The sequence below is a fragment of the Phalacrocorax carbo genome, chromosome 5 (assembly GCF_963921805.1).
Source record: "Phalacrocorax carbo chromosome 5, bPhaCar2.1, whole genome shotgun sequence".
Lineage (NCBI taxonomy): Eukaryota > Metazoa > Chordata > Aves > Suliformes > Phalacrocoracidae > Phalacrocorax > Phalacrocorax carbo.
Window position 1 is genome coordinate 45,880,823 of NC_087517.1, and position 27,206 is coordinate 45,908,028.

The 27,206-nt window shown below is 49.0% G+C and overlaps 2 protein-coding genes across 10 annotated transcripts in view; one reads left to right on the top strand and one right to left on the bottom strand.

Annotated features, from left to right (window-relative positions):
• TP53I11 (tumor protein p53 inducible protein 11) lies at positions 1-25,904 on the top strand. 4 transcript variants are annotated; one of them, XM_064452291.1, is made up of 8 exons: positions 200-371; positions 5,389-5,542; positions 17,530-17,822; positions 18,940-18,998; positions 19,340-19,388; positions 19,831-19,927; positions 20,879-20,980; positions 22,184-25,904. In XM_064452291.1, the coding sequence occupies exons 3-8, from the start codon at positions 17,769-17,771 to the stop codon at positions 22,315-22,317; spliced, it is 495 nt and encodes a 164-aa protein (XP_064308361.1). In that variant the 5' UTR covers positions 200-371; positions 5,389-5,542; positions 17,530-17,768; the 3' UTR covers positions 22,318-25,904. The 4 variants fall into 4 exon arrangements, with proteins under 4 accessions (XP_064308360.1, XP_064308361.1, XP_064308362.1 ...); XM_064452289.1 differs by having other exon boundaries at positions 203-371; positions 17,530-17,897; XM_064452290.1 differs by lacking the exons at positions 200-371; positions 5,389-5,542 and adding an exon at positions 1-90 and having other exon boundaries at positions 17,530-17,897.
• The window catches only part of TSPAN18 (tetraspanin 18), a 160,426-nt gene continuing 150,156 nt past the window's right edge, over positions 16,937-27,206 (bottom strand). For 3 of the 6 annotated variants that reach the window (XM_064452286.1, XM_064452284.1, XM_064452285.1), the window contains one exon: positions 16,937-17,219. In XM_064452286.1, the coding sequence (XP_064308356.1) occupies positions 17,145-17,219 (75 nt within the window). In that variant the 3' untranslated portion in view covers positions 16,937-17,144. The remainder of the gene's footprint in view (positions 17,220-27,206) is intronic. The other 3 variants (XM_064452283.1, XM_064452281.1, XM_064452282.1) reach the window with 1 other exon arrangement.

A 27,206-nucleotide genomic window follows, 5' to 3' on the forward strand; every position in this document is an offset into this window, starting at 1 on the left:
CCACACACCGAGCCTTGGTCACGCGTGGCCCCGGTGCAGCCTAGGCTCAACCCACATACAAACCACACGGAACCCACGCGTAACCCCCAGGTAACCCACGCACTGCCTGGGGCCGGGGGACCGGTGCAGGTGGTGGGGCCGCCCCGTCGGGGCGGGGTGGTGGTGGCAGCGGGTCCCGCCCGCGGTGGGCCGGCCCGGGCGGAGCGGGCGGGCGCAGTAAAGGCGGTGCAACCGAGGGGAGCGGGGCTCAGCCGGGCCGCTGGCGGGCTGCGGGGTGCCGGCTGGTCTCCCCCGGCGTTGCTTTGCCCATGGGGCAGCCACGCCGAGGCCTTGGGATCCCCTCGTCCGCCGTCAGGACGTGCCCTGGGGCGGTGAGTACCGAGCGTGTCCCTCTGCGTTTCCTCCGCTGTCCCCCGGGGTCTCAGGGACCCGGGTCGGGGGGATCGGGGGCCTCCGGCTGCTGGCAGCCACCGTCCGGCCCCCGTTCCCCGGCGTCCGCATGGAGAGGGCTCCCCGGAGTGGGCGCGGAAGAAAGGGAGGGGGAGGGAGGAAGGAAGGAATAGACAGACGGACGGGCAGGGTCGGCAGGAGTGGGAGCAACCCTTGTGCTGACTGTGTATGGCTGCGGTGGGACCGTCTCAGTCCTGATTGTGCGTTGTGGGATGTGGGTTGTGCGGGTGGGGTGGGTGGAGGAGGAGGTGGTGGAGCGCTGCATCCTGGTGCGAGAGTGGCGGGTTACCTGGAGACGTGGCGGGGACAGTAGTCATGCCGCCCTCCAAGGTAATGCATAGGTGGGTTCGGCATCCCACAGGCTGGGAGCTTTGTGACAGGGGCTTTCTCCTGGCTGTCACTCCACTCAAAGGCTGGGGTCCCATGTTGCTTCTTTCCTGGAAGCACCCATTCTTTTCTGCTTGCTCAGGAAGAGTCACAGGAGGACTGCAGTCCCAAAAGGGTGCCTCAGGTGCCTGGAAGGGGAGGCTGTGTCCTGACTGCTCTATGGGCTGGGAGGTCAGCCTCAATGGCTGAGCTGTGCCTGGGGTTGGGATAAGGGAGGCTGGCACGGCTGTGCTTCCATGGGATGCTGCCCTGGAGGTGGGCTGGGGAGCCCTGGCTGCAGGGAGGGCTTGGCCATGGGGGACAGGATGGTATTTGGGCAGGAGGTGGAGGGAAAAGGATGGGGTGAGAGAGCTGCACTGCAGGAGGGAACTGGGGAGAGGAGATGGGGCAGAGCCCCTGGTATTACAGAACAGGGAAGGTGAGGTGAGCCAGCTCTCAATGGGCTCTGCATCCCTGCCTGGGGACTCGTGTCCTTGCAGGCTGAGACATCTGCTGTGCCACTTGTGGGGCCTGGCTGTCCCTGCTGAGCAGCAGCAGCTCTTAGGTTTTTCAGGTGGGTACAGCTCCAACTGAGCAAACCGGGCTGAGGGAGAAGCAAGCACCCTATTCAGTGCTTGCTCCTTGCCCTGCCCCAGCCCTGCCTGGAGTTGGAGTCTACCAAGCCTTTCCCTTACCTGAGCAATGTTCCTGTCTCTCTTGCAGCTGCCCAAGAGACAGGACCAACAAAGCCCAAGCTGCAACTGATTAAACAGTACCTGTTTAATCTATCTTCTCTGTCTGCAGAGGCTGGGAGGTTTAAATGCTGGCAGCAATCAAAACTTTGTTGACATTAGGGCTACCATCAGTACAGCTAAGCCATGAGAAGCTACAGAGTATGCAAGAACAATAGCTATTCTGGACTTGGCATAAATAACTTGCTCAGTAACTCTATCTTGCACTGAAGCAGAGTATGCTGAATAATGACGTTCAGGGCCTGTGGATGAGGAAAGTGGTTTTTAAACAAATAAATAGCAGTTACACTTTAAGCAGAGGAGTCCATCCTGGGAGGAAGTTTTCTTAGTAAGGTTTTGGTGAAAACCAAAAATAAACAAGATCCTAAGACTCAGCATGAAGGTGCCTCAACTAACCTGAGCCATATCTCAGCTAGCTTGCATAAATACACCTGATGCATGCACAGCAGTTTGCAAGGGACACCATGGACCTGCAGTGTCCTGGTACTCTCAGCAGAGAGGGGCTGGGTACTAATGGCAGCTGGGAAACATGGGACTTGGTTGCTTTAGAATGTGTCTGTGTGGTTATGTTCTTTGTCTGCTGTGCAGAGTGAGGTCAAGGGAGCTCTTATCTTGGTATGTGGTTTGTTGCAACCAGGAGGCTGAAGAGGTGATGTCTGCCATGCAGTCTCAAGGGAAATTGATCCTTTCTGCTTGCAGGGCTGTAGCAAGGGTTTATTGTAGAGAGATGTGAGCACAAGAGCATCTCCAGAGATGTACATCAAGGTGGGGCTTGGGGCAGCCATTGATCTGTGAGAGTATAAACCACAGATGCTCTGCCTGGAGGTTTTCTGTCCATTTGGAGCTGCTTGGAGACTGGGGCCTGATCCAAAGGGAAACGTTTTTCTGTTATTCTCAATAAGCATTGTGTGCTGAAGTGTGCAAAATGCCCAGAGTACCTCTGTAGCTGGTGTTCACTTATCCTGCAGCCCTCTGAAGGTCAAAGTGTTTAAGAGTTGTGGCTGGGGCGGTTGGTTCCACATGCCAGTTACAAGCGTTGCTTTGAGCTGTTTGGATCATCAAATGTTCCTTGCTATGTGTGCATTTGGTCCTCATCCAATAAATACCCAAATTTCTAATGAGAACTGCTAAATGCTGTTACAACACAAAGACTATCTCCCTCTGCTGCAGGCAGGCAGGATGGAGTGCCTTGCCACCAGACTGCCCAGGAGGCTGCACATTGACCTGGGTGGAGCTGGGGGAGCCTTCTGGGCTGGTGAAAGTGAGAGGAGACCCAATGGGACCATGATGTGGGGGTGTCTGTCTTCCTAGTGCTACATTTTTGGCTTCAAGCCTTACCCTGGCACAGGGAAAAAAGCACACGTGCACTGCAAAGATGTTGAGATTGTTTGTTTTGCTTCTGGCCTGGCTCCAGGGGGGAATGGCTTGGTGACTTTGGTGCTATTGGGACATTATTTATAGCCAGTAGATCTTCTGGGTTTTGTATTTTTGATGTAAGAATGTGAAAACAAGTCTTGGGAGGAAAAGACCCAATGCTGGCCCCCATACACTTTGGGACTTTCTCCAGGCTAGGAAAAACAACACTTAAGAGGCAACCAGGTGTTTCCCATTCACATTGCTTCCTGCCTTCCCTTGGAAAATAGGGGTTTGGTTCTGTCCTGGAGATTGCAGGCTAACATGAGTTCTGTCCATGTTTGAAGAGTTCTTGCTCAAGATGCTAAAAGATGTTCACAAAGACAAATCCAGCTGTAACCAGAGAGACTTTGATGGTTCAGACGTGAAGGGAAATGAGTGACTCTTTGGCCTTTTGGGTTTCTTCTGTTTGTGAAGCTCTGTCATCTGCAAGGGTTAATGCATCTCAGTGTGTTTCAGTGTCCATCTGTGGTGCTGGTTAGTGTGGCTGCCCCGGATGACAGATGGAGAAAATGAGACTGAGATGCACAGCGTCTTGCTGGATGACCCACCACGCAGGAGCCTGTGCTAGCCTCACAGCCCTGCCTCCCAGGACTCTGATAAAACCCTAGCAGCAAACTTTCCCTCTGGGTTTCACAGTGTGGGTATGTTTCTCACCCTCATCCTGTGAGGAGGGTGTGTGTTCCAGGTAGCTAAATCTGTAAATGTCTTTCTATCCCTCTGTATGCAGAAGAGGAACTTGTTGAGCACATTTTTGCATTTGTTTTGATGGGGTAATCCTTGCCTAGACTGTACCTGACTCATCTATACCAGGCCTTGGCTGGACCCTTACCCAGCTTATTTTATAGGGCAAAGCCAAGGACACAAAGGACATCCAAAGCCACAGAGCCTGGAAGAAAGCTCTAGTCTAGATTTGTACCGACCACTGCTGTGGTTGTGGGGAGGAAGGAGAAGAGGTCTCTGGCCAAAATAGGGAAATGACCAAAATGATTGTAGCTGGGTTTAGTACTAAAGGTGAGAGACTTCTGCAGATGCTGGTGGTCAGAAACCTTGTGCTCACTTTCTGAACCTGGGCCAAAATCAGAAGCCTGAGCATAGGGACTGGTATCTGGCTCTGTTGCTGCAGAGCTTCCTAGAAGTTTTTGTTAGGGATTTGGATTAAGATAATTTAAGTCAAAGGTGCTGAGGTGAGCATGGAGAGAAAATCAGTTAGAAATAAATCACACAATAGTCCAGCCTCCTGGGGAGTGGTATTAGCAGTATGAGTTGATGTAGCAGGAGATGTGCACAGAGTGTCAGATAATACTGGCCACCAGCAACCTAATTATTTGTTTGAAGGGATTCTATGTTTTATAGGGAGATTAACACATAGTCCCATTTGCAGCTGCCTGCTGTTCTGTGCAGGGAAGAAATACATCCTTTTCTTGTTAAAATCAGGCAGCACCTCAACTGCTTGGCCCAGAGGGCAGGAGGAAGGCAGGTGCAGGCAGAGCAGCATACAAAGGCTTGCAGCCCTCCTGTTTTTAGCAGTATCCTGCCTGGGTTGAGAAAGTAAAGTTTGAGGCTATGTCAGCAGCTGAACAAGAGACCTATAGAGAAAACCCACAAGTCTTCAGGAAACTCTGTGGGTGAGTCAGCCGGTGTTTTTGTCTGAGTACGCGTTCATTCAGTAACCCATGATGGCAGCAGAAGTGCTCTTTTGTAGTGGTGCTATCTTATGAGTGAAATAGCAAACCTTTCCAGTTGTTTCTGGTCATGGAAAGCCCTGAGAAGCTTTTCCAGCTGACAGAGGTTATTTTAGGAATCCCACTGCTGAGCCCTAAAATCACTCCAGCCTTGTTGGGTGCTCCAGTCTCTTTATGGGCTCACAGCTGGGCCTACTGTAGGTGCAGATGGCTGTGACAAAGAGCAAGCAGTTTCCCAAAGTCAGCCTGTGCATGCCGTGCCTCCTAACCCATCTTCCTTATGGCCAAAAAGGTGCCTTTAATTCAGCCTTCCTGGCTGTCTCACCCTGCCTTGCTATGCATGACATACCCACCTAGGCAGCAGCCTCTCTGGTCCCCTGTATGTTGTCACTGCAAAGCTGTGAGGGATACATGGGTGATGGCTTGGGTGCAGCCTGGGTGCAAGCACTCAGCAGTAAAGGAGTTCTGGGAAGCAGGCTGTTCTCTTAAGGAACACGGTATCTTAAAGGTCTGTGATTTTATGTCCCTCTGAATCCTTCTGTTGGATATTTAATTTTAGCTGCCTGGCACATCTTTCAGGGTAAATGCTTGGTGTATTCCAAGGAGGTAGAAATTCTGGCTGTCACCTCACAGAGGGGCGAGGGAGGCTCAAAATCTACAATACTGAGTCCAGAGGAGGTGGGTAGTACTGGCTTTTCACCATAATTTTCTTTGTGGCCTAGGAAAAAAAGTTGCTGTAGAAGCTGCTTAATAGCAATAAAGAGCACCCAAACATTGCTTCAGAGAAAGAGGAAATCTGCCAGAAGTCAAAGACTACCCTGAACAGGATTGAAGAATTTAGACCATCTGTCTGTGCATTCCCAGGTTGTTTTCATGGTAAGTGAGAAGAAAATTTAGCTGTCTTTAATACCAGTATTACTGGTAGAGTCTCTGGAAGTGCTGGCCACGGATCTGGCATGCTTCTGAACAGCAGGCACCTATAATACATCCTCCCACCTTCCTCCCCCATTGCCCTGCCCAGTGCAACCATTTGCTCATTGCAGCGTATGAATGCATTCTTGCCTTGTCTGTTGGCAAAAACCCAGCTGCAGTACATCATGAGTTCAACAAGTCCCTTCTGTGACCTGTGTCAACATCCACTGTTTAAATATATGGACAAGTAGGATGCATTGAGGGTTGATTGATGGAGGAATAATAAAGCAGTTGAGCTTATCTCCTCCAGCTGATATATTCCCTGCTCCACATCACCATGCAAACCATGTTGTTGGCACTTGCAAAGAACATGGGGGAGAAGAGACCAGCCTGCAATCCCCAGAGCCACTGCTGTATGGGAATGGCATTACAGATAAGGTAACGGGGAAAGTGTGGACTAAAACCTGACAGTTCTGTATCACAAGCATTTCTAAGCAGAAGGCTGTGCTATATGCTTGCTGACAGAGATGTATATATACACACATGCATACAGCAAAGTGTTCTCTGTGTGTATACACACACACACTGCTGTTGTCTGTTGCTGATATTACTGTAGCTTGTTGTATCCAAGTGAGACTTAAAATTGTAGAAATGAGAGATTCTTAAACAACCCTTGATAGTAGAGATGGGACATCTGGCAATTCTGCATTTTTCCATGCCTACTTGAGACCCTGATTTGTCAGTGCTGGTGCTGCTAGCGCTTGGCTTCCCTGGTGTCCCTGTTGCCTCTTTGTCCCTGGGTAGAGGATTCAAACAAAGGTAGGGAGTCAATGTGTAATTTGGCAAGGAGAAGGACTAGTCAGTAGCATTTTTATCCTTTCTTAAGACTTCTCCTACATGTACCCACTGAGGTGGGGAGAGAGCTCCTTGACCATGGGACCTCTCAGTTCTTCTCAGCTATCCCCAGTCACCAAGGCTATTGATGCCGTGCTCTGGTGTCTGCCCCTTTGTCTCCTCTCTGCTATAAAAAGAGAAATCTTGCTTTAGTTCCTTAGGCTGATGTGTGTCCTCTGTGGCTGTAACTAATAAGAGCAGGTCTGCTTAGGACACAGCTTCTCCGTGCCCAGCAGAAGAAAACTTCTTTCCTTGCAGGCTGTTGTCTAGTTGTGACTCCATGCTGTGAGATGGGCAAAAGTGATGGAGTATTTGCCATTGACAAGGTAGTGAAAAGTTGACTGCAAGGATCAAGAATTTGTCTTGCCCTTCCATATAAAAGCAATAAAAAATTTAGTCTTATCTTCTAGGCTCCTCCTGTGGTCTATGGAAAGAGGTAAGGCATTGCAGGAGATGCATCCTGACCTAAAATAGGCATCTCTGGGAGATGGATCACCCTGCCTATTTCCCAGGGGGCCAAAAAGAGAGATGTGAGGAGGGCTATAGGTTCATATCATATTTGACACTTCCAAGCCCCACTCTCTCCACCTGTGAAATGCTTTTGTTCTGCACTGGGGACAGACTGTGTGTGATCCTTGCAGTACGCATACAATGGCATGTTGCAGAAGCTGGATAACCTCTCATGCATCAGAGGCATTGCCTTTTTCAGTCGTCTATATCTTATTTCCATTTTCTGATGAAAGCTTTCTAAAGTGTACTTGTGTGCTGAATACCCATTGCTGATAATGCACATTATGAAATCCAAAAGGAAGGTTGAGATTAAATGTTGTGCGCTTCACAGTCAGGGAATTTAAAAAGCGTTGTTGATCCATGCATAATTCAGGGTTGACAGCTCGTGCATAAACAAACGTGCACGTACACATACACGCATGCATGCACAGAGTGTTTTCCCCTGACTTAGCAGCAAATAAAAGCAAAGTCAGGCTTGTATCAGCTGCTGGGGGGGTGTGGGTGGGTGCAGCATTTGTGGGAAAAGCCTGTGGTTTCTTCAGAGCTGTTTGGTCTGAGAACCACACTGGCAAAAGCAATCGCTTCTTGGTAGTGCAGTGGGCTCCCTGCTGCCTTCCTCCCCTGTGTGGCACTGCACTGAGCTGTGGCTACTTTAGTTTTACACAGATGGGTTTAGTCTGACCAGGAGGATGTTCTGAGAGTTGCTGGCATGTGCGAAGGCAGTATTGACATGAGGTTCACCCCAAAGTTTCCACAGTGCTTTCTCCCACCAGCAGGGAATGAAGAAAGACAGAAAAAGTTGATATCATGCTAAGCTGGTTGTTACTCAGGCCAGGATGGGCATTTCTGCTTCTGACACGTCATGTGTAATGAACTGAGTGCTGCACAGGTGTCCGAAAGCCTTACTCAGCAGCACGGGATATCACAAGCAAGTAGTTGACCCTACGTACAGCATGGGCAGTCACCTTTGAAATGTTATACCTACTGAGTGTAAGCTGTATGAACTCTGGCCATAGGTTTACTTTTCACATACATCTGGGAAAACTGAGGCCTGAGAGGTTAAATGACTGGGTCTTGGTGGCATGGAGGGGCAGCAGCAATGCCAATCCTATAATTGAGTATTTTGGTTTTCAGGCTTGCAATTCTGTATGCTGGACTGTTATTCTGTTCCTGAAAACAGCTGGTTTCTCTTCCAAGTGCTTCATTACAGGTCAGGGTGCTACTTGTGGCTCCTCACCATTCTGGGGGATGCTGCAGCCTGGTGCTCCACAGACATGTCCCCATGCATCACACGCTGTCCCACTAGCAGATTGCTAGGAATTTCTTTTGAGGTGGTTTGCCACCGACTTGTGAATTAGCAGAGCCTGTGCTAGCTCTGTCAGCAGATATTTAGAAGTTCCCCTCCTCTAAATCTGTCCTAGCTCCTGTTTGCCCAACATGGGGAATTTTGCATCCAACATTTTTAGCATTAACCTGTTGCTATAGAAACAGCAAAGGCGTCAGAGGGAGATTTTTTGCCACTTGGAAATAGGCTATCAAGTCGTCAAAGTGTGTGTTTTGTTGTGAGGCCTTCTGCTAAGCAACTCCCCCAGCCTGTCTGCATGTCTGTGCTTATTTCGAGTCTAAGGAGCCATGAGGGAGTGATAAACCTGGAGTTGTAATTGCATGCAAATGAGCAGGGCTTAATATTGGCAAGTTGTTTAGAGAGGACATGAGAATGTGTTACCAGGCTGCAGGTGACGGGTCCAAGTGGTATGGTGGTAGTCCAGGGCCAAGAGATGAAAGGTAGTATCGGTCTCTAGGACAGTAAATGGCTAACCCTGAAGCAGGAGAAGAGGTTCTTACTGACATCTCCCAGCAGGGAGTCTGGGACAAACTGCTCCCCTCTCCCATAAGACTAAAATATAGGTGAATGCCAACATACTCTGGTCTGGCAGCCTGAATTGTCTTTACTAACCAGTCTCAAGAGGTTGTTGTCATGCAGCAGGACCCAAAGCAAGCCCACACAAATCAAACAATAGCTTTTATTTATATAAAAATAATATACAGTTCATTTTATATAACTAATAATAAATTATATATTAATAAAAATATATAAAATTCTTTTACAGGGTGAGGATGTGACCATGTAATGTAGGAAATGCTCTATAACATAGGGTTGGTGACAACTCAGCTGTTGACTGGTGGTCACTCAGGCCATTTCATATCAAGCCTGATTTACAGGACTTCTCTATCATAGAAGCAAACTTTATTGCTTGCACAACGAGAGGCACAAGTCCTGTGAGTGCCTGGGACTCAGGAAATATCCTGGCTAGACCAAACGGCAACCTCCCTGCTTAATGCAAATTTGTCTGCCCTTTTTCTCCCCTTTGTGTGTGCCTAGACTGCATATTTGGTCATATCAGGACAGACTACGGGAGAAGAGGAACCCATTGTTTTTTACAAAAATGGAAGAAAAAAATCTGATGGTGCTGGGGCACCTCAGGGTAGGGCTGCAAATCTAGGCACAATACAGGACAGGAACCTGCTTTTGGGGTGCTGGGGTGGCACAGCCTAATTTGTTTAATCATTGATTCCATGGCTGTAGACATACTGGTAGTTTATAAATTGCAGTAGTTGTACCGTGCTGGGTAGTTACTGGACTGCAGATGAAGAAAAAATATTGCTGGAGATGTAGTTAATTTTATTTTAGGGAAGAATCCATCAAGAATTACTTTGAAATCACTGCCTCAGTGATGGTATACAGAGGGACATTGTGCTTGTGCGTGGCTGAGGGGACTGAATTTCCCAAATTATAATTTCTTACACTTTCCTTTTGAGTTCTGGGAAGAGATGAAGCTGGAGGATTGCTGGGAATAAAGGGCATCCTGGAGGGTTTGTGAGTGAAAGTTTTTCAAGAATCTTGGGACATAGTGGAAGGAAAATCTGGGGAGGCTTGAGGTTGTTGAGGGGAGAAGTGCCAAGAAGCCCTATTTTACTGTGATGATCCAGTATTCAGCAATGCTGTGGGTATGCAGTGGGTGTCTGGGCTTCTCCCAGGTCCCTGAGTTACTTTCCATAGAGTTTCTCTGAGCCTGTGTCATTCCTCAGGTGTGAGGCATGGGTGAGGAAATAGAGTTGCATCAGATTTTCTGTAGAACTGACCTTTATTATCATGTTTGATTGAAGGGCTCTCCTGGCTTTTTAAAGTTGCTCTTTTCCAGTAGCAAGGTTCAACTCTTTTTTTTTTTTTTTTTTTTTGGTGGGGTTATTTTTGTGTGTGTATGTGTGCATATGGGGTTTATTTTTCATTCTAATGTTTCCCTGTAGAAATAGTCTGCAGGACAGATGGCTCACTAAGCTTCTGGGACTGTCTAAGGCAGCTGGGAAATCAAAGAGGAATTCTCCTCTTTTAATGCCCTTAAAGAGAAACAGCACCCAATCCCAAAACATCTCATTTCCTTCTCTCTTCATCCTCCCAGGTCCCTAGCAAAGTTAACTGCTTGGTGGTGGCCATCTGGGGAGAAGGTGAGGGGCTGGGTGCTGGCTGTGGGCTGATGCTGGGGCACAGCTGCATGAACAATTGGGGAGAGCAAAGGCAGTTTTGGGGTGATGGATTGCTGTGGTTGGCTGGGCTGAGAGCTTCAGCGGTGGGGAAGGAGGATGATGGAGAGGATGGACTTATATGTAAATAATACAGATGGGAGTTGCTGAAGCAGCAGATTTTACCTTACATCCTTTGTATTTGCAGTCAACACACTCCTCAGCAGCAAGGGGTGGGCTACTTGAGAAAGCAGGATAGTGTGGCCAAGCTTGTACTTCTGGGGGTGCATATGCATGCATATGATGGATGAAATGTGAAGTCTGTTTGTCCCCCGTGTTGGGAGCCCACCGAGCCATGTGCAGTGGGGACTGCAGTGGGGCCAGGTGCCCGACCGGGCAGCTGTGGTGTGTTGTGTGTGCTGGTTGCTGTAGCTGTGCGGGGTGCCTGACTGAGCGTGTTCAGTGTGTTGCAGACCACTCTGCCAGCTGCTGTGGGGAGCAAATAAACCTTTCTCCCATGAGGTGAAGCCCAGGCACCCTGGCTGGCCTTGGAGGAGCTGGCGTGTTGCTGCAGGTGGTATTTAGCAGACTGGCAGGAGTGTGGTTGCTGTGTTTAATTGTAGCTCTCATTTGAGAAACTAGTAGAGCAACAAGGCTTTTTTTTTTTTTTCTTGTTCTGGGGAAACTAAGCACTTTGCAGCTTTTGATTGCTATATAACACATCCTGTTACACAGAAAGTAACTTTCCTATGCTCTCTGCAAAAGGAAATTTGACACCTATGGACAATAAAATCCTTGAGCTGGGCTATACCTCCCAGATAGTAGTGCTTCTTGGGGCAGGGTGTTTTTATGGCCACAGGGAGCTTGCAGGCAGGAGCTGCAGTGTCTGGTGGCAGGCAGTAGGAGAACCAAGGCTGCAGGAGAAGAGCCATGTCAAGGAGGGTGCAGGGATGCACCCCTAAAGCAGCCTGAGGGGAGAGCTCAGGGTGTGTGGGAAAGGCTGAGCAGGCTTTGGATGTCTTTTTCTGCCAGCAGTGGTGACCAGGTAAGTAACACAAATTAACTCTTACCTCCCTAGTAGGTTGTCCCCTGCTAAGCGGTGGTCCTGGCTGCATCTGTTGTGTTTGTGGTTGCTGGAGCCACATTAAGCACAGGGTGTCACTGCCTTGCACGTGGTGGCTCCAGGGCCAGCTCTGCACTGTTCACAAACAGCACTGGAGGGCATCCAACTGTGTCTGGCTACAGGGTCATAGCTAACCTGCAGGGTGAGTGTTGGATGTGCCTGAAGCAACTCTTTGAGTCACAGGTGGTTTGGGTTTTGAGGTTTCTTTTGTCTTGTCTGAGGAGTTGATCTGGAGGCACGCAGTGAAGATGCCTTTGACCTAGGGATTTTGTTTTGCATTTTCATCGTTTGTAGGGGCAGGAAATCTACTGTTGAGGTTTGTAGGTTTTCCCTAGAGAGGACACAGCACCCCTGTGCCTGTTGGAGTTGCTTAAGGCAGCAACAGGGCTGTGGCAGAGCTGGGAATGAACCTCTGGCAAGAAATGTCTCCTGCTGGTGTTGCAAAGAGCCTTCTGTACTGAAAGGGCTAGTGTTTATATGGAAGGGGAGTCCCATGGACCTGGCTTATTCCAGGTGAAAAATGTGAAGTATCCCTGTTGCTTAAGTGTACGTACTGTGCCAGACTGAGTGAGAGCAACATCCACATTATGCTGCCATAGTGGCTGAGTGCTAACTGTTTTTATTGCCTCAGCATCAGGCTATTTTTGGCATGTTCTAGCTTGTTCCGTGCAGGTCTCTGCTACTTACTGACCTGCAGAAACTGCTTTGGGAGACTTTCTCTTCTCCAGAGTGGAGAACTTACAGCCCTCATCCAGGGCATGAGTGGCAGTATATTCCTCCCAGCAAAAAATGCAAGTTATTCTGTTGTTGTTTTAAGATTGTTGCTAGCCCAGAGCGTGCAAAGCTGTGTGCTGCAGCTGGTGTGGAAGGAATCCACTGGGAGATGGGAATAGAAATGTGCCACCACAGCTGGTTGGTGGCCCACAAGTCCTAATCGTCTAGACTTCTGTTCTGGATAGAAATCTAGGCAGGGAACTGGTTCAGTCAGTGTGGGTTTGGGATGAGCGTTTGCAGAAGTACAGCATGGAGATAACTGTAGCTTTGTAGTTATGTAGGACATGGGGAGTTTTGTCCTGGGGTCTGTTCCACCATGGGTTTCTTGGGGAAGCTTGTATTAGGCTGTTTGGACAGGATCCACAAAGATGCTTTGTGGCTTTCAGGTGTGTTGTTTGGTTAGACACAAGGGATTTGCCTTGTTCCTCAGGATTTCAGAGTCCTGAAATATCTGAGATTGTTTACCAGGAGACTTTCTGCATGTAAAAGTTAGCAGAGTGAGCTTTCATATGTGGGGGGAACAAAAGGAGCTTTAGGCTGTTGCCTAATCAAGTGGGATCTAATGTTTGCAAGAGCCAAGGTACTTAGTACATCTGTGGATCCTTAATCTGGTGTTTCCAAAGTGGGGATATAATCTGTTCTGAAGGTGCAGGACTATAGTAGAGTCAACTTGTGAAACACCAAGATACTTTGTTAATGAGCCTTTTGGAGAAAAAGAAGGAAAAAATGGCTGTCTGGTGGAAAATAATATGTGGAAAGTTATCTTTCCCATTCTGGCTGGTCTTGGTCTTGTATGACTGCTGACTTGTGCATCCACCACCTCTCTTTTTTGCCCTGCCCAAGTGTTTGAGCCCAGGCTTTCTTGCTGTCTCTGAGGCCAGTTAGGTATGGGGTCCAGAGCAGCTTCTATGGACCTGGCACTGTCCTCACTGGCAAAGAGACAGGACCACCAGAGCCTGGAGAAACAGCAGAAGAGCTGGACAAATGTCTTATGGCTGCTGGGGCCTTGCAAGAGAAATGCTGTGGGTATCAGCCTGGCTGTGAGAGCCAGGTACAGCGCAGCTGCTGTGCTGGGTGCCCCTTTCATGTGTGGACCCCCTTGTGCTGCTGCAGTGCTGGAGAGCTCCCCTAGGCTTTGTCAGGTTGGTCCCAGGAGAGCTCATATATTGTAAAGGGACAGCGCTGCTGCTTCATACTTACTAGTGGTTCTCAACTTGTGGTCCATGAAAGATGCTTAGGCATGGCAAGTGCCCTGTTAGGCTGTTATGAAGGACAGACATCCACTGCACCTTCTTGGTTAACTCTTAGGCATAACAAATCAAACTAGCTTCAAGATGTTGAGTTGTCTCAGGCCTATTGACTTAGGAAATCTAAACCAGGATAGCAACAGTCCTCTCCCTGGCCTGAACATGACAGAGCTGAACAAACTTGTGGCCAGCTTAAATGTATAAACCTTTCAGTTGTTATCCTGGCTTGACTCCAGTTCATTTTCTCTTCCTCTGCTTGTAGATTGGAAGTGCCCCCAAACCCTTGGAGCGAGGAATGCTGTAGCGCCATCTCTTTCGTTCAAGCAGTACTGCTTTGTTGGGTAAAAGGCTGCACTGTGGATGACAGTGCCACTGAAACAGCATCCAGCTAAGGAATAGGCAGCAACCCTGTCCCCTGGGGAGCTGTGTCCTTGCAGATGGGCAGGATAGCACCCATCGGTTTCTCGGCAGTGGCTTGCCAAAGCTAATAGGAAGTCAACTTCAGGTGCCTGGGGGAATGGGGTCTAGTTCCCCTCTCACAGCACTGTGTGCCTCCCTCAATGGGTGTGCAGCTCTGGCTGCTGCAGCATCATCACATGTGTGGCCAAGTCTCCCCTCTCCTGTGCTGCAGAGCTCCTCTTCTCTCCAGGTGCTAGGAGGGAAGTGGAGATGCTGGGGGAAGAGCTGTGGAGGTGGGGAGAGATTGAGCTATCATTAGTGTGGCACCAGTGAGGTTTCTTTGCACCACAAAGCAGTAGCTGTCAAAATTGAGTGCAGTATGCTGAAGAGCTGATCAAAGGAACAGATACTGAAAGGACCCTGCAAAGAAAAAGAATTTGGGAGAAGAAAACCCTCTTTCAACTGCACATAGGCACTGACCATCACTGAGAGCTGTGGTGGGGAGTAGGAATTTCTGGTTTATGGTGATTGATCTGTGCAGCCCCTGGGATGCTCAGAAAATGGATTAAGGAGAAAAGAATCACGGGAAAGGGAGGAGGTGGAGGGTCTCCTTTGAAAACACACAAGCTAATAGAAAACATCCTCTAAATTGTCAGTGTGTCAGGATACATTAATGTAAGTATAACATTTTCAAATCCTTGTATCTTCTATATGAATGTCATTGAATTCCTGCTAATGCATTCATTAGCTCATTATTAATTATTATTCAGTATTCGTTAAACTGGCTCTTTCTCTGGAAGATGGGGATAATGAGACGTGGGAATGGCTGCAGGGCCATGCTGTAGCTGTGCTTAGTGTGGTGGGAGTGTGGTTTTATGTACCAGAATGGCCTTCAGTGGTTGTTCTATTGGCACTTGTATCTGGCCTACGTTGTCCTGGCTCTTGGCCAGTGGTTTTCCACAAATCAGTGGAAATTCTTAGTGGGAAAGCAGTGCTTTCCACTCACCATTATGAGGTGGATCAATTTCCACTGGCTCCTGCCCTGAAAGCAACTGGCAAGACAATTGATGAAGGCAAATTCTGATCTTTTGGCCTGTGGTCAGAGTTGCAAAACTGCCTCTAATCACAGAACCATTTTCTGTCTTCATCAGTGAGTCATGGAGTCTCCCCTTCAGCCCCCACCACCATCCTTAGCTTCTTGCCCTCAGAAGAAAGTCTCTAGATTTGAAGATGTCTTCTACGCCCCCTTTTTTTTTGCCTTTTGTCTGTTTTCCCTCCTCCCTGCTCTCTTCTTTCTCTGTTTCTTTTTTCCGCTTTTTATTTTTTTCTTTGATTTTCCTATCCTATCTTCCTTTCCCCTGCCATTTCTGACCATGAAGAGGACGGAGCAGGAGGTGTGGGTAGCAGGCTTTCCCTAGCAAGCAACCAAGCGGAATCCAGAGGTGTGGTCTGGCATGGCCAGCACAGTCAGCACCTGAGGTCCTGTCAAGACCAGCAAGCCTCAGGTCGCTTATCCCTGGGGATGGTTTTGGTGACTCAGGGCCAGTAGGATGCTGCTGCTCAGGCTCTCTGCCAGACTGAGCTAGGAATTCTTCGCAGAACCACTTTGCTCCCTGCCAAAGCACGCAGGTGAGGGATAGTGCATCAGCCCTTGACTCAGGGCTGTCCTCCCTGTGTCGCAGGACCTAGCTGTGTCAGGCCAGGTATGGGATGTGGGATGGCCTCAGGGTGGTCCTGAGGCTCATTATGAGAAAGAGGAGCATTCAGCAGAGGGGTGTTGCTTCAGGATTGGGCTGGATAGCTTTGATCAGAAAACACTGGGCTAGAAATACCACAGCAATAGGTCTTCTCTGGTTTTAGTGGCAGTGCAGTTCTGGTGAGAAAGCACTCAACACCCAACTGGCTGAGTCTGGGTCTGCCAGGAGCAGAAAGGACTGCAGAAACTGTAGTAACAGAAATTAAAAAGCAGTCAAGCTTTTCTTTTTGACACATCACTCTGGCTTCAGGGTGGATTTTGTGTGCAGATAATTTAGATTTGAGTACACACAAATTATTGTGACAATTTGGGTCAGGAAACTCCAGACAAACTAAACCTTCCAAAACTTCTATACCAGCAGCTCCCTTTTGAGCTTCTTGCCTTGTGCTTGAGTGCACACCTCCCACCTTCCTCCTGAGCAGTTGTTTTCCATTGTCCCACTTCTGAAACGTTTCTAGACCCTGGCTGCTGCATCTGGCTCTGTGCTGCCTTTCCAGGAACGTGGGCTTAGATATTCAGTGGAATAAGAGCAAAAAAATGCAAACAAAACTCCCTACAATCCAAAAGAAGCACCTGAAAAGCCCTGAGGATCTGAACTGGCTTGCTGAAAAGCATTTTGCCTGTGGTCTGCTGAAAGGGACTTATTAAACCCTTGGTAATGGGATTCATTCTTTGCACAGTCCCAGCGAGACCTCTTAGCTTTGCCTCACAGGAAGAGTTTTGCTTGGCATTTGCAGATGTGACTGTCCACTCTTGTCTGGACAACCACAGGGAAAGGTTTGCCTGAGAAGGGGAAATGCCTTGCAAGGCAGCAGGACAACACTTGCATGCATGATGCCAAACTAATTGGCACCTAGTTCCATTACTCCCCAAAGACTTGTGAACTCTTTAGATGTGAGCATAAATTCTCTTCTCCTGGGGCAGCTGTGGTAAGGCTCATCTGGGGTGTGGGACTGCTGGTGCTTGAGCCCAGTGTCTACCTTGGCTGGGTTAGTTGTGCCTGTGAGGATTAGTCTGTGGGGCTCTGGGAGGGTAGAGTGGCAAACAGAAAAATGTGCTTGTATTCAGCTGGGCCAAGATGAAATGAAGACAAATTGAAAGAAAAGACTTTCTGAACTGAGGGTTTCCAAGGTTTTATGATTGCAGGATGATAACAGAGAGCTTTCATGAGATTCTCGACACTTCTACCTTTATACCACCATGCCAAGGTGGTGTAAAGTATAAGAGAATTACCTCTTCCACTGTAGCTGCTGTCAGTTATCTTTGTCTTGTTCTTATCCCAGACAGTATTTGTAGTTTCTGCTCGTTGTCATCTTCTGTATCCCAGAAAGCAATGTATCGTCAAGGAAGCCTTGCCTCTGGCTTCTTGTTGTTCTGGGGCTGGTGTGCTTTGGCACAATGTGGGGGCTGAAGCATCTGTGGGGTGGACAAACAAATACCTGAGACTTGTTTGGTATTTAGCCTGAATTGGAAGCTGAAGGGTGTGATTCATGGTACAGGGAAAGACAAAAGGCATCATTTAATGACTTCAATTCCCCTAGTCAGGGAAGGATTTACTTTGCCTGGTCTGGGAAACAGCAAAGAGGTACCGTTGGGCATTGCCTTATGCTGGGATAGGCCAGACTACAGTTTGTAGGTCAAAAGCATTTAGCTTGAAGTGCCCATGCTAAAGCCATGCTGCTCTGATTTTTTTTTTTTTAACTTTTTTCCCCCGCGCTTCCTGCAGATCCCAGTGATGTTGGGATCATCCTGAGATGAGACACCAGTAGCTGGGGCTGGCCCTGCTGCCAGGGTTCCTTGCCCCAGGACAATGAGGAGCCGTCTGCCAGCCTAACTGGACGATTTTGTGGCAGCGCTTGGTTTTTTTCCCAAGCCTTGTGAAATTTCATGTGACGGTGGAGCTGCTTCCCGCACCCGCCTTGTACCACCTCGCAGCCAAGGGCTTGGTGGTGGAGGGTCACCACCATGGCAGCAAAGCAGCCCCCGCCGCTGATGAAGAAGCACAGCCAGACTGACCTGGTGAGCAGGCTGAAGACACGCAAGATTCTGGGGGTTGGCGGGGAGGACGATGACGGCGAGGTCCATCGCTCAAAGGTGAGGGGCAGGGGAGAGGGAAGCCTGCATGCAGTAATGGTGGAAAAGAGACCTTCTGCCTAGGCAAACTGAGGTTTTGTGGGTTTTTTTGGTGTTTTTTTCCTCAGCATCTAACTTCTGCAGCCTTTTTTGCAAAAACAGGGCTCCCAGCTCTGTGGAGCTCCTGTAAAATGAGGGGTGAAGGCTGTGGTGGCATGAGGAATGCTGCCTTTGAAAAACAACAGGCCATGCAGCCTGCTGGGTGCATGGGAGCAGCATGAAATGGCTTTTGGTAATGGGGCGAGGTCTGTCCTCAAGCTGCTTTAATGCGTTCCTGAAACTATTGCTGTGACACCCATGAGCTAACTCAGAGCTGATACTGTAGGACCACGGCACCACCAATGCCTACCAGCCAATGGCCTGGTCACTGGAGCAGCAATTTAAGCTGCGGTGCCTCTCAGAAGAGGCCTGAATTGCAATCAACCAACCTGTTTCAGTGAAATACCAGAGCTGGAGGACAAGGGTAAGCCCTGCAGGAGCCCTGTCATGGATTCTCTCTGGACAGCTTGTTGGCAGGGCATTGCCTGGCTCCTGCTTGCATGGGAGGAGCAGCACAGAGCATTCTGAGCTCTCTGCAACAAAAGGTCCCCCAGTACCTTTCCCTGTTGCTGATCTCTGTAGCCTTCCCATCCACGTGATTTGGGAAAGTCACAGCCAGGCATCACTCTAGGCAGTGCAAATGTGAGAGCAGGATGGATGCTATGACACCCCGAGGGGTCTGCTGGAGGCTGTGCTCCCTCATGGTGTGACACACAGACGGTGTGTGGAGGACATAGTTCCCTACTTCTGTAGGTAAGAGGAGACAAGGGTTAATGTGGACCCTGGCCCAGGCCCACGCTGCACATGGCTGATCCCAGTAAGGGTGCAGTATATGCTGCAGCTCCTGATGGCAGTCAAGGCAACCCTCTTAAGATAAACTTCCAGGTGGCGTTAGGTATACATTTTTGGGCTAGCAAATACTGCCTAAAGGCTGGGGACCTTATGTCTTTTATTTGAATTTCAGATTAGCCAAGTACTGGGAAATGAAATCAAGTTTGCTGTCCGGGAACCACTGGGGCTCAGGTAAGATATTGGGCCACCTTGGAGCTGGGTCATCTGAAGGTCCTTAGCCACAGCATCCCTGACAGCTCTGGCTGCTGACACCAGCTCTGTTGCTGTGCCAGCATCACTGCTCCCTGCAGGGGCTTCTTGGGGGCCATGGGACCAGACCAGCTCTGCTTTCTTCCCCCATAAATCAGACTGAGGCCTTCAGGCTTTTGTCCCACAGCAGGTGCTGGGAACTGCATAGGGCTGAAGGAGCATCTGGTCTCATGTGTGACAGGGTGGTGCGTCCTTTGGGGACCCCTCCTCTGTGCATCATCCCTGTGCTCATGCCAGGTCCTCTGTCTTTCCCTCCCATGCAGGGTCTGGCAGCTGCTTTCTGCCGTCATGTTTTCCGGTGTCGCTATCATGGTAAGTAAGGGACATGGTCCTGGGCACCACCAGCTCCTAGCTGCCAAAGGCATGCCCCAGTGTGGCCCCTCAGCTCCTGGCACTTATCCCCCTCCTCTGCCTTCAGCAGTTGCTGCTGCTTTCTCTTGCAAGGCCTTTGCTCTCACCATGTCTTTAATGGGCTTTGCTAGCAGCATCCTTGTGTGTTTGTTCCAATCAACGGAGTCTGTTTTCATTAGCAGGGTCATAAACCACACATGGCATGGCAGCCTCAGCCATAGAAACCGGTTGTGAAGCCAGTAGCTGATGTACTGATATTTTTTGTGCCTTCTTAATGTCCAATTTCCTGGCCAGCGGCTCCGATCCCATAAAGGCTTGATGTTGGAGTGCTGTTGTGTGAGAGGGCACATTTTGATGGCCCTGGTAGGTGCAGGCTGCTGAGTCTTTCCCTTGCTTCTGCCAGGCCCTTGCTTTCCCTGACCAGCTCTACGATGCTGTCTTTGATGAGGAATCGGTGAGCAGCAAGACTCCCATCCGGCTCTATGGAGGAGCCCTCCTCAGTGAGTGCTGTGCATGCCGCTGCCCCATAGAGTAAAGGGATGAGATGCCAAAATGGTAGGAGGGGTCAAAGTCTGCCTAGCGGGACAAAAGCAGGCAGAGAGCAGAAGATCTGCTCTTAGTAAAGAAATGGGTTTTTTTAGGATATTTTGAGCAGCTCAGCTACTGTTGCTTTTTCTCAGTAGGGACTCATGTTCACTGCAGGCAGGGTAAGAAGGGCTGTGCACACTTGAAATACCTAGGGGTGTACCCACAAGTGCCCCAGCAAAGGGGAATTGCAGATGGGCTGGGAGATGGGGTGCTGGGCTGCAGCTGTGGCCAGACCCTCCTTGTGGGAGCAGGAGCAGACACGGGGCAGGTGACAGCATCCCAGGGGGGCCCCATGTGAAGGGCCAAGAGGTGGGGGGCAAAGGACAAGAAGCTGAAGGGAGCCTAGAAAAATGGTCTGCAGAAGAAAATGAGTGGAGGAATTAAATACACAGGGTTTGCATAGCTCTGCACCCTGCACTGGGGCTGCTAGTGCTCCTGGGCTGCAGGGACTGTACCTTCTGGGTGCCCAGACAGGTTCCTCTCCAGGGCTGGCATGCTGCAAAAGGTGGCGCCCAGCACCAAAGGGCAGGCGGGTGCTTGCAAGGAATGTTGGTATTTTGGGGGGGGGGGGGAGGGTGGGGTGGCAGTGGCTGAGGGCAGGCGGTTGGGTGGGATGCCGATGCTGTGGCCCAGGTGGGCTGGTGGCTGGCTCCTTCCCGCAGCCTGCAGCAGCACCTCGTGGGGCTGGCTGGAAATGCAGTGGTCACAGTGGCCATGGAGAGTGCAGCTGTCTGTAGAACTGCTCCCCTCCATCCTCCCGTGGGAGGCTGAAATGGTTCATGTGGGAGCAGGTGGGTGGGCTGTCCCTTCCCAGTGATTCCCTCTTGGCCCTCTGGCAGCTGGGCTCTGCTGTCCCTCTGCAGGTATCTCACTCATCATGTGGAACGCCCTCTACACTGCTGAAAAAGTAATTATCCGCTGGACCCTACTGATGGAGGCATGCTACTTCGCTGTGCAGTTCCTGGGTGAGTAGCTGCAGCCACCCAGTAGGGAGGAGGATGCAAAGGATGGGGGTGCATTCTGCATACCCCCACCAGGCAGGCAGGAAGGAGATGGGCAGGATAACCAGCGTGAACGATGGGACCAAAGGTGAAATTAGACCCAAAGGCACCGCTCCAACTGGAGTAAACTCTAGGTCCAAAGGAGTTATGGTGTGAGGCCCTGGGAATCATAGTGGACTCATCTGACAGGTGGATGCTGTCTCTGCTGCCTGGCTGGCATAGCCACAGCGTTATTCGATGTGGAGCTGTCCCCATGCTGTTCCTGGCTTGTGCTGCAGGCAGCTCCTTTGCTCTGTAGGACTGGTAAAGATAACCTGGCTCTGGGAACATCTTCCCTGCTAGCTTTTCCTTCCCCATGGAGTAGCCTCTACCTTGGGCTGCTCACTGTAGGGTGCCCAGGTGCAGGGGAAACATCCTTTTCTGACCATTCATTTTTCTCCCTAAAAACGTCCTGACCTTAGCCAGCACAGGTAATCATCTGGAGCAGGCTGCCTAGATGCTGGAACTAACAAGAAAGACTGTAGAAACCTACACTAAAAAGGGGGATGTTTGGTCTTACCAAAACAGAGAAAAATGGTTCAGTTGGTTTCTAGGGAGCTTGTCTATATTTAACAATGAAGGGGTTTTTTGTATGTGTATATTGGTAGCTCACTAACTGTATATAAGGTAGCTGGTTTGGATATGGGCTGTGTTTTGGTAGCCAGAAAAGAGAGGTGCTTGGAAAAGAGGAGTGTGTGTGGACCATGCCTATTTTTAGATGCTCCTAAAGCTGAAAATGTTTATCAGCACTGAAGTGGTCAAACCACAAAGCAAACTTGGGAACATGCAACTTCCACAATTAACACCTGAGCATGATGGAACCTCACATCTGCTTGACTGACCGTTTTGAACTGTGGCTCCCTTTAAAGCAGAGGTTCTCTAAGTGAAACCTCTAGGGACCATGGAGCTGTAGATAACTTCAAGGCTGTAAAATGAAGCTAGTGAAGAGCCCCTGCCATGGATTCACTGTGTGCATGAGCTTGTGGTGAAAGCTTCTATGTTCTTGCAGAAGCAGGTCTTGCTAGGAAGCTGCATTAGAGGGCAGTAGAAAACAGCTTTGTGCTACTTGTCTCCATTTGTTTTTTCATCACCAACCACTGCCTTGTCTTCTTCCTCCTCCTCCTCCAGTTACCACTGTCTCCCTGGTTGAGAGTAGCCGGACAGCCACAGGTGCCATGCTCCTCCTGGTCAGCCGAGCCCTCTTCATCCTCATCAGCATTTATTATTATTACCAAGTTGGACGCCGTCCCAAGAAGGTCTAATTCCTGGGCTTTTTGTCATGGGTAGGGTGGGAGGGGGGGTTTGTGTTGGTAACTTTGCAATATAATTATAACTTTTTTTGTTAGTCCCTTTTGGTTCTGAAGTGGTTTCCTTCTTTTCCATTTACCGGCATGAATCAGTTACACACCCAGTGCTGGTGGCATTGCCAGGTGAAATGGAGGGGAGCAGCGTCAGGGGTGGGACCCCCCAGCCCCTCTGCAGGAGGTGAGGAGCAGCAGGAGGAAGGCTCAGGGAGGTGTGCAGGCCTGGCAGGCTCAGGGAGAAGAACCAGTTTCCCAGGGGAAAACTGGTCAATGGGATCACAGGCTCTGAACCCGCTGGAATAAAGCAGAAAATAAGACCAGTACATGGAAACCAAATCCCTGAGGAGACAGGGTGAAGGACTCAGCTACTCCCCTTGGTGAGCCTTGTACCTGTCTGGTGGAGTGTGCCCTTGTGTACAGCTTGTTCCCCTTTTAGCAAGTACTGACTGTCCAGGTAACTGGGAGCTGGATGGGGCTAGGTCTAGTTTAGTGCTTTGCAAATGGCTCGTCTTCCCTCACTGCCAGAGGTGCCACCCCATTTGTAGTTTTGCACCAGGTGCTGTACAAAGCTTGGCAGGAGATAGAGCAAAAGAAGAGGGAGGCTTCTTGCTTGTTCCTTTTGCAGGGGCAGCAATGGGAACAACAGATCAGCTTGAACTATAATATGTAAGAAGTGAAGGAAGCTTTTGGAAAAAGCCGGTTGAGCACAAAGACATTCCCTTGCTTGGATGTTTTGTGACGTTTCTAGGCTGGGGTCCTGTCCTTTCACACCAGAACACTTCTTACAGTTACAGCAGTGGTGGGTGTGAGGTAGCATCTGATTCTTTAGTTAAGCAAGGGCAAGAGTGCTCCTTTAGTTAGTGCTAGTGAGAGCAGAGTGAGCATCAGCACAGCTGCTTGGGTCAGTGAGCAGCCTCTAGAGATGAGTCCCAGCTGTGTCAGATAATGTTACAGGTCTGCTAGTGTGCAGGCATCACAGCTGTTCTGACTTCGAGACAAGAGGACCAAAGTTTGTAGCATTAAGATACTTAACTGGGATCAAGAACAGCAAGGAGTAAGGGGGTATGAAGGTGTCATTGCTTCCTCTAGCTCAGTCAAGAAAGGTCTAAATGTGCTTTAGTACTTACTTACTGAGAAGTTTCTCCAACACCTCCTGGGCTTAACAGCATTTGCTGCCCTACTTCCTAGTGCTTTTTTTGCAGATTATCCCTCTCCACAGCTGGAGGCAGCATTTTTTGTTCTCCATGGGACTAAAGCCAGAAGGTCTGTGTACAGGATATGCACTCCTTACTCATGCGCTACTGTTGACTGGATCAAAGCGTGCCCTGGAATAGAGCTGACATCCCAAAAATCCCAGTAGAAATATGCCTACACGAACAGAAGTGCTTGTGTGAACAACAGCCCTCAAGTCACTGGTGAGACTGGGATCTATGGCTATTGCTATTTAATAGCTTAGTAGAGTTAGAAGAAGGTAGTGGGTAGTTACTCTATGTTGTGTTAGTGCTTTTGGCGTTAGAAGCAGCTGCATAAACTTGGGACACTGTGTGCATTGTACTTACTGGCTGTGCAAAATGTCTGTCAGGTAAGGATATTGGATATAGTTGAACTGGGAAACATCAACTGTAAATTTTTTTTTTCCCTAAGTAGTAAATCAAATGGAGAGGCAATATCTAACAGCAGGCTAAATTCTAGAGCCTCCTAACAACACATGCCTGCCAAGCTGCTTTCAACATGTCCAAAATATGATACTAAACTAAAACATACATTTAAGAGGAGCCTTCCTGTTCAGGTGGAAGAGTTGAGCTCCAAGAGGGAAACCTTTTCCCTGTGAGGCTGGAAATGATCAAGTGCAGCCTGGAGCATATCACAAATTAGACCAAGTGGTGCTGGGGCAGAGGGGGACTGGAGTGTGGCACACTGTGGCTGGTGCTCTTACCCTGCACAGGCAGCTGCAGTGGCTGTAGCTGTTGGTATAGGTACATGTGTTTAGGGGGGTCGAATGTATACACACACTGATTCTTGGTCTTGGTGGGGGGGGTGGGAAACAGTGTTTCTAGGAAAGACAAATAAAACTGACCACAGCAAAAGCATTCTTGCAGAAGAAGGAAATGGATGTTTTCTTAATGCTGTCCTCCCATCTGTGTTGGCCACAGGTCCTAGGAACTTAGTTATGACTCTGGGTCTGTAGATGGCTGCTTGATTAGTGTACCTTAAAATGTCATCCAGCAGGTGAGAGAAATGAGTTACTGCCCTATGTGAGAGCAGTTCCCTGAAGACTTCTTGATCAGGTAGGAAGGTGAGGGAAGCAGTTACAGCCTTCCAAAGGAGCTTTAAATCAGGTGAAGTCAGAATCCTCTGGTTCCCCTGCTTAGCAGCTGCCTCTGCAAAAATTAAAACAGTGAGCCACTTCTAGTTTTGCCAGTAAATGTTGTCTTCTCCAACATAGAGCAAAGCCTGGGGGAGTGGCCACATAAGAGAGTTCATGCTACTTGGTACTTAGTCCTGAAAGGGGAGAGATGAAGTTGTTTTATTTTCATGCTTCTTGCTCCATTTTGCTATAAACGGACCATGTAGAAAGTATGCAAGTGGACTGGGGCGCTATACCTCTACTACAACTGAGATGGGGCAAATGGATGTCCCTGCCTGGCAATGGCTACAAAAAAGGCTGTGGTGTTTGGCATGGTGCTGCAGGAGAAACGTGGCCAGGCCCACTTGAGGTGAAGTTGTAGCAGGTGAGGTCTAGGAGGGAGTTTCTCCAGGTGCCTTGAGTATGGAGCCCAGGCAGAGCATCTGCAGTACTGCCAGAAACCAACTGTGGCTGGTTGTCTTCACTCTGTGAATGGGGGGGAAGGGAGGAGGATGCTGAAACTTTTCTACAGAACTGTGTTGCTAAGGAAAGAAGGGCTGGCATCACAACTGCAGGTGGCAGTTGAGCATATAATTTGGGTATCAAAAGCCTGAGGCACCACTTCAGGCCCTGCTGCTGATATGCTGAGGAAAAATCCATTGCCACAGGCCTCAGTTTCCTTATCTGTTAAACTGTGAGAAAGGCCATGGACTGACATAATCTCCCAAGGGAGACTGCAGTGAATTACCTGCATTTGTATCATTGTGCAGGGTGGGTAGCTGTGTTCCCAAGAGAGTTGGGCTCTGAGCAGGCACAGGCCAGGACTAAGACTGGCCCCCTTTCTCTGCCAGAAATGAACCCAAACTCTTGTGCTCATAGAGCCCTTGCTTTTGAGGGTGAAGAAAGCCCATCACTCACATAACTCCCTACAGCGCCTTATATACACCTAACCAATATCTGGCAAACTGGAGCTGGTGACAAAGGAGAGGCTCTGTCTGTCCTAAGCTGGCCTCTCCTTTCTGGTCAAGGGTTTTTACTTGGGAGGGGTTGGGGGAGGGGCAGGGGAGAATGGGACACTTCAGTTTATACCTCATTTTAGCTGCTGTACCTGAGTTTATTCTTTCTCCTCTGGTAAGAAAGTGACTGTACTTAACACCAAGTAAATAATGAAAATTAAAGCTGTTTCACTTCACTGTCACAGTATCTTTCTTCTATTCTTTTATTTTTTTTTTAAGAAATGCACACAAAAAACTGTGCAGAGTGCTTCAGGCTTGTGTTCTGGATTATATTACAAAAAAAATCCTTTCAATATAAAAAAAAAAACATTACAGTAGGGCATACAGGATAAATTAGCTCCACTATCTAATAAAAAGAATATTTACAGGTTTTTTAAAATAGATTTCCAACATTATTTCACACACAGCCCTTTTCCAAGGCATTTGTGACAGTCATTTGAGCATTAAATAACAGCCAGGAGCCAGGGGCACTGAGAGGGGCTGTGGGCTTGCAGGCACAGGCTTTTTTCTACTACTTCCATCCAAGGTGCCTGGGCTGTGGTCACAGTCTGACAGCTCCCTCTGGTCCCTGGCCTGCCCAGAGCTTTCCAGCAAGCAGTGTATCTAACTTGAGCCCCTGACCCCAAGGTATTTGCCAGAGCTGTTACAACTGTGTTTTTATATTTGCTTGTTTCTCCTGCCTACTGTTCTGAAAACTACTGTACAACAGAGGGGGCAGAACATAACCAAGGAGGGGGGGGGGGAAAAATGCACATGCTTTGCTGTACAGCAGGAGTCTGCTTTGTGGGCTTGCTTGCTCATTAAATTTCCCCCAGGAGAAATTCCTTTTGCCTGTTACCAGCTTCCACAGGTTCTCTCAGACTTCCATGTATCTTTACAGCTACCTCCATTTCTTAAAATGTGCTGCCTAGCTGTTGCTGGGGTTTCAAGCTGTTTTCCCACTGGCATGCGAGAGGATTTGAAGTCATCATTCAGAAAAGAGCAATGGGGGATCAGACAAGGTAAGAGAGGAGAAACAACTGTGCAAAGGCCAGGATAACAGACAAATAAGATGTTTTTCAAGGTATGGGGACAGCCATTAGGGAAGAAGGAAAGTGAGAAAGCTAAAAACAGGCAAAGCAATGCGTACAGAATTAGGAAACCCCAAGAGAAATAAGCCTGCAGAGATCCTACTTCAGGCATGTATATTTACCACTTGGCACTCTGGCTGCTTTGGTCTAGTTCCCTTGTGCTGACAAATTTTCCCCCATGCCACTGGTGGCAGAAAAAGGCTTTAAGGTTTGGTTTTGGCTGAAGGAAGAAAAAAAGAAAAAAACCATCTACCATGCACAAATCAGGGTATTCACCTTTCAAGCTCTAACCTGAGACAGCTAGGCCTTTGTATAATAAACTAAGGGGAAAGGAAAAATTGGAGACTGGGGGAGGCAGTTCTGCTTCTCTCACTCACCTTCAGCCTAATTACCATCTCTGCTCATGGTTTTGTT

What these genes read in the sequence shown, in the direction of transcription:
- TP53I11 (XM_064452290.1), top strand. Translation starts at nt 17,769, where the DNA reads ATGGCAGCAAAGCAGCCCCCGCCGCTGATGAAGAAGCACAGCCAGACT. An exon ending in GCGAGGTCCATCGCTCAAAG is followed by an intron (nt 17,898 to 18,939) that starts GTGAGGGGCAGG and finishes TTTGAATTTCAG; the next exon opens with ATTAGCCAAGTACTGGGAAA. An exon ending in CGGGAACCACTGGGGCTCAG is followed by an intron (nt 18,999 to 19,339) that starts GTAAGATATTGG and finishes CCTCCCATGCAG; the next exon opens with GGTCTGGCAGCTGCTTTCTG.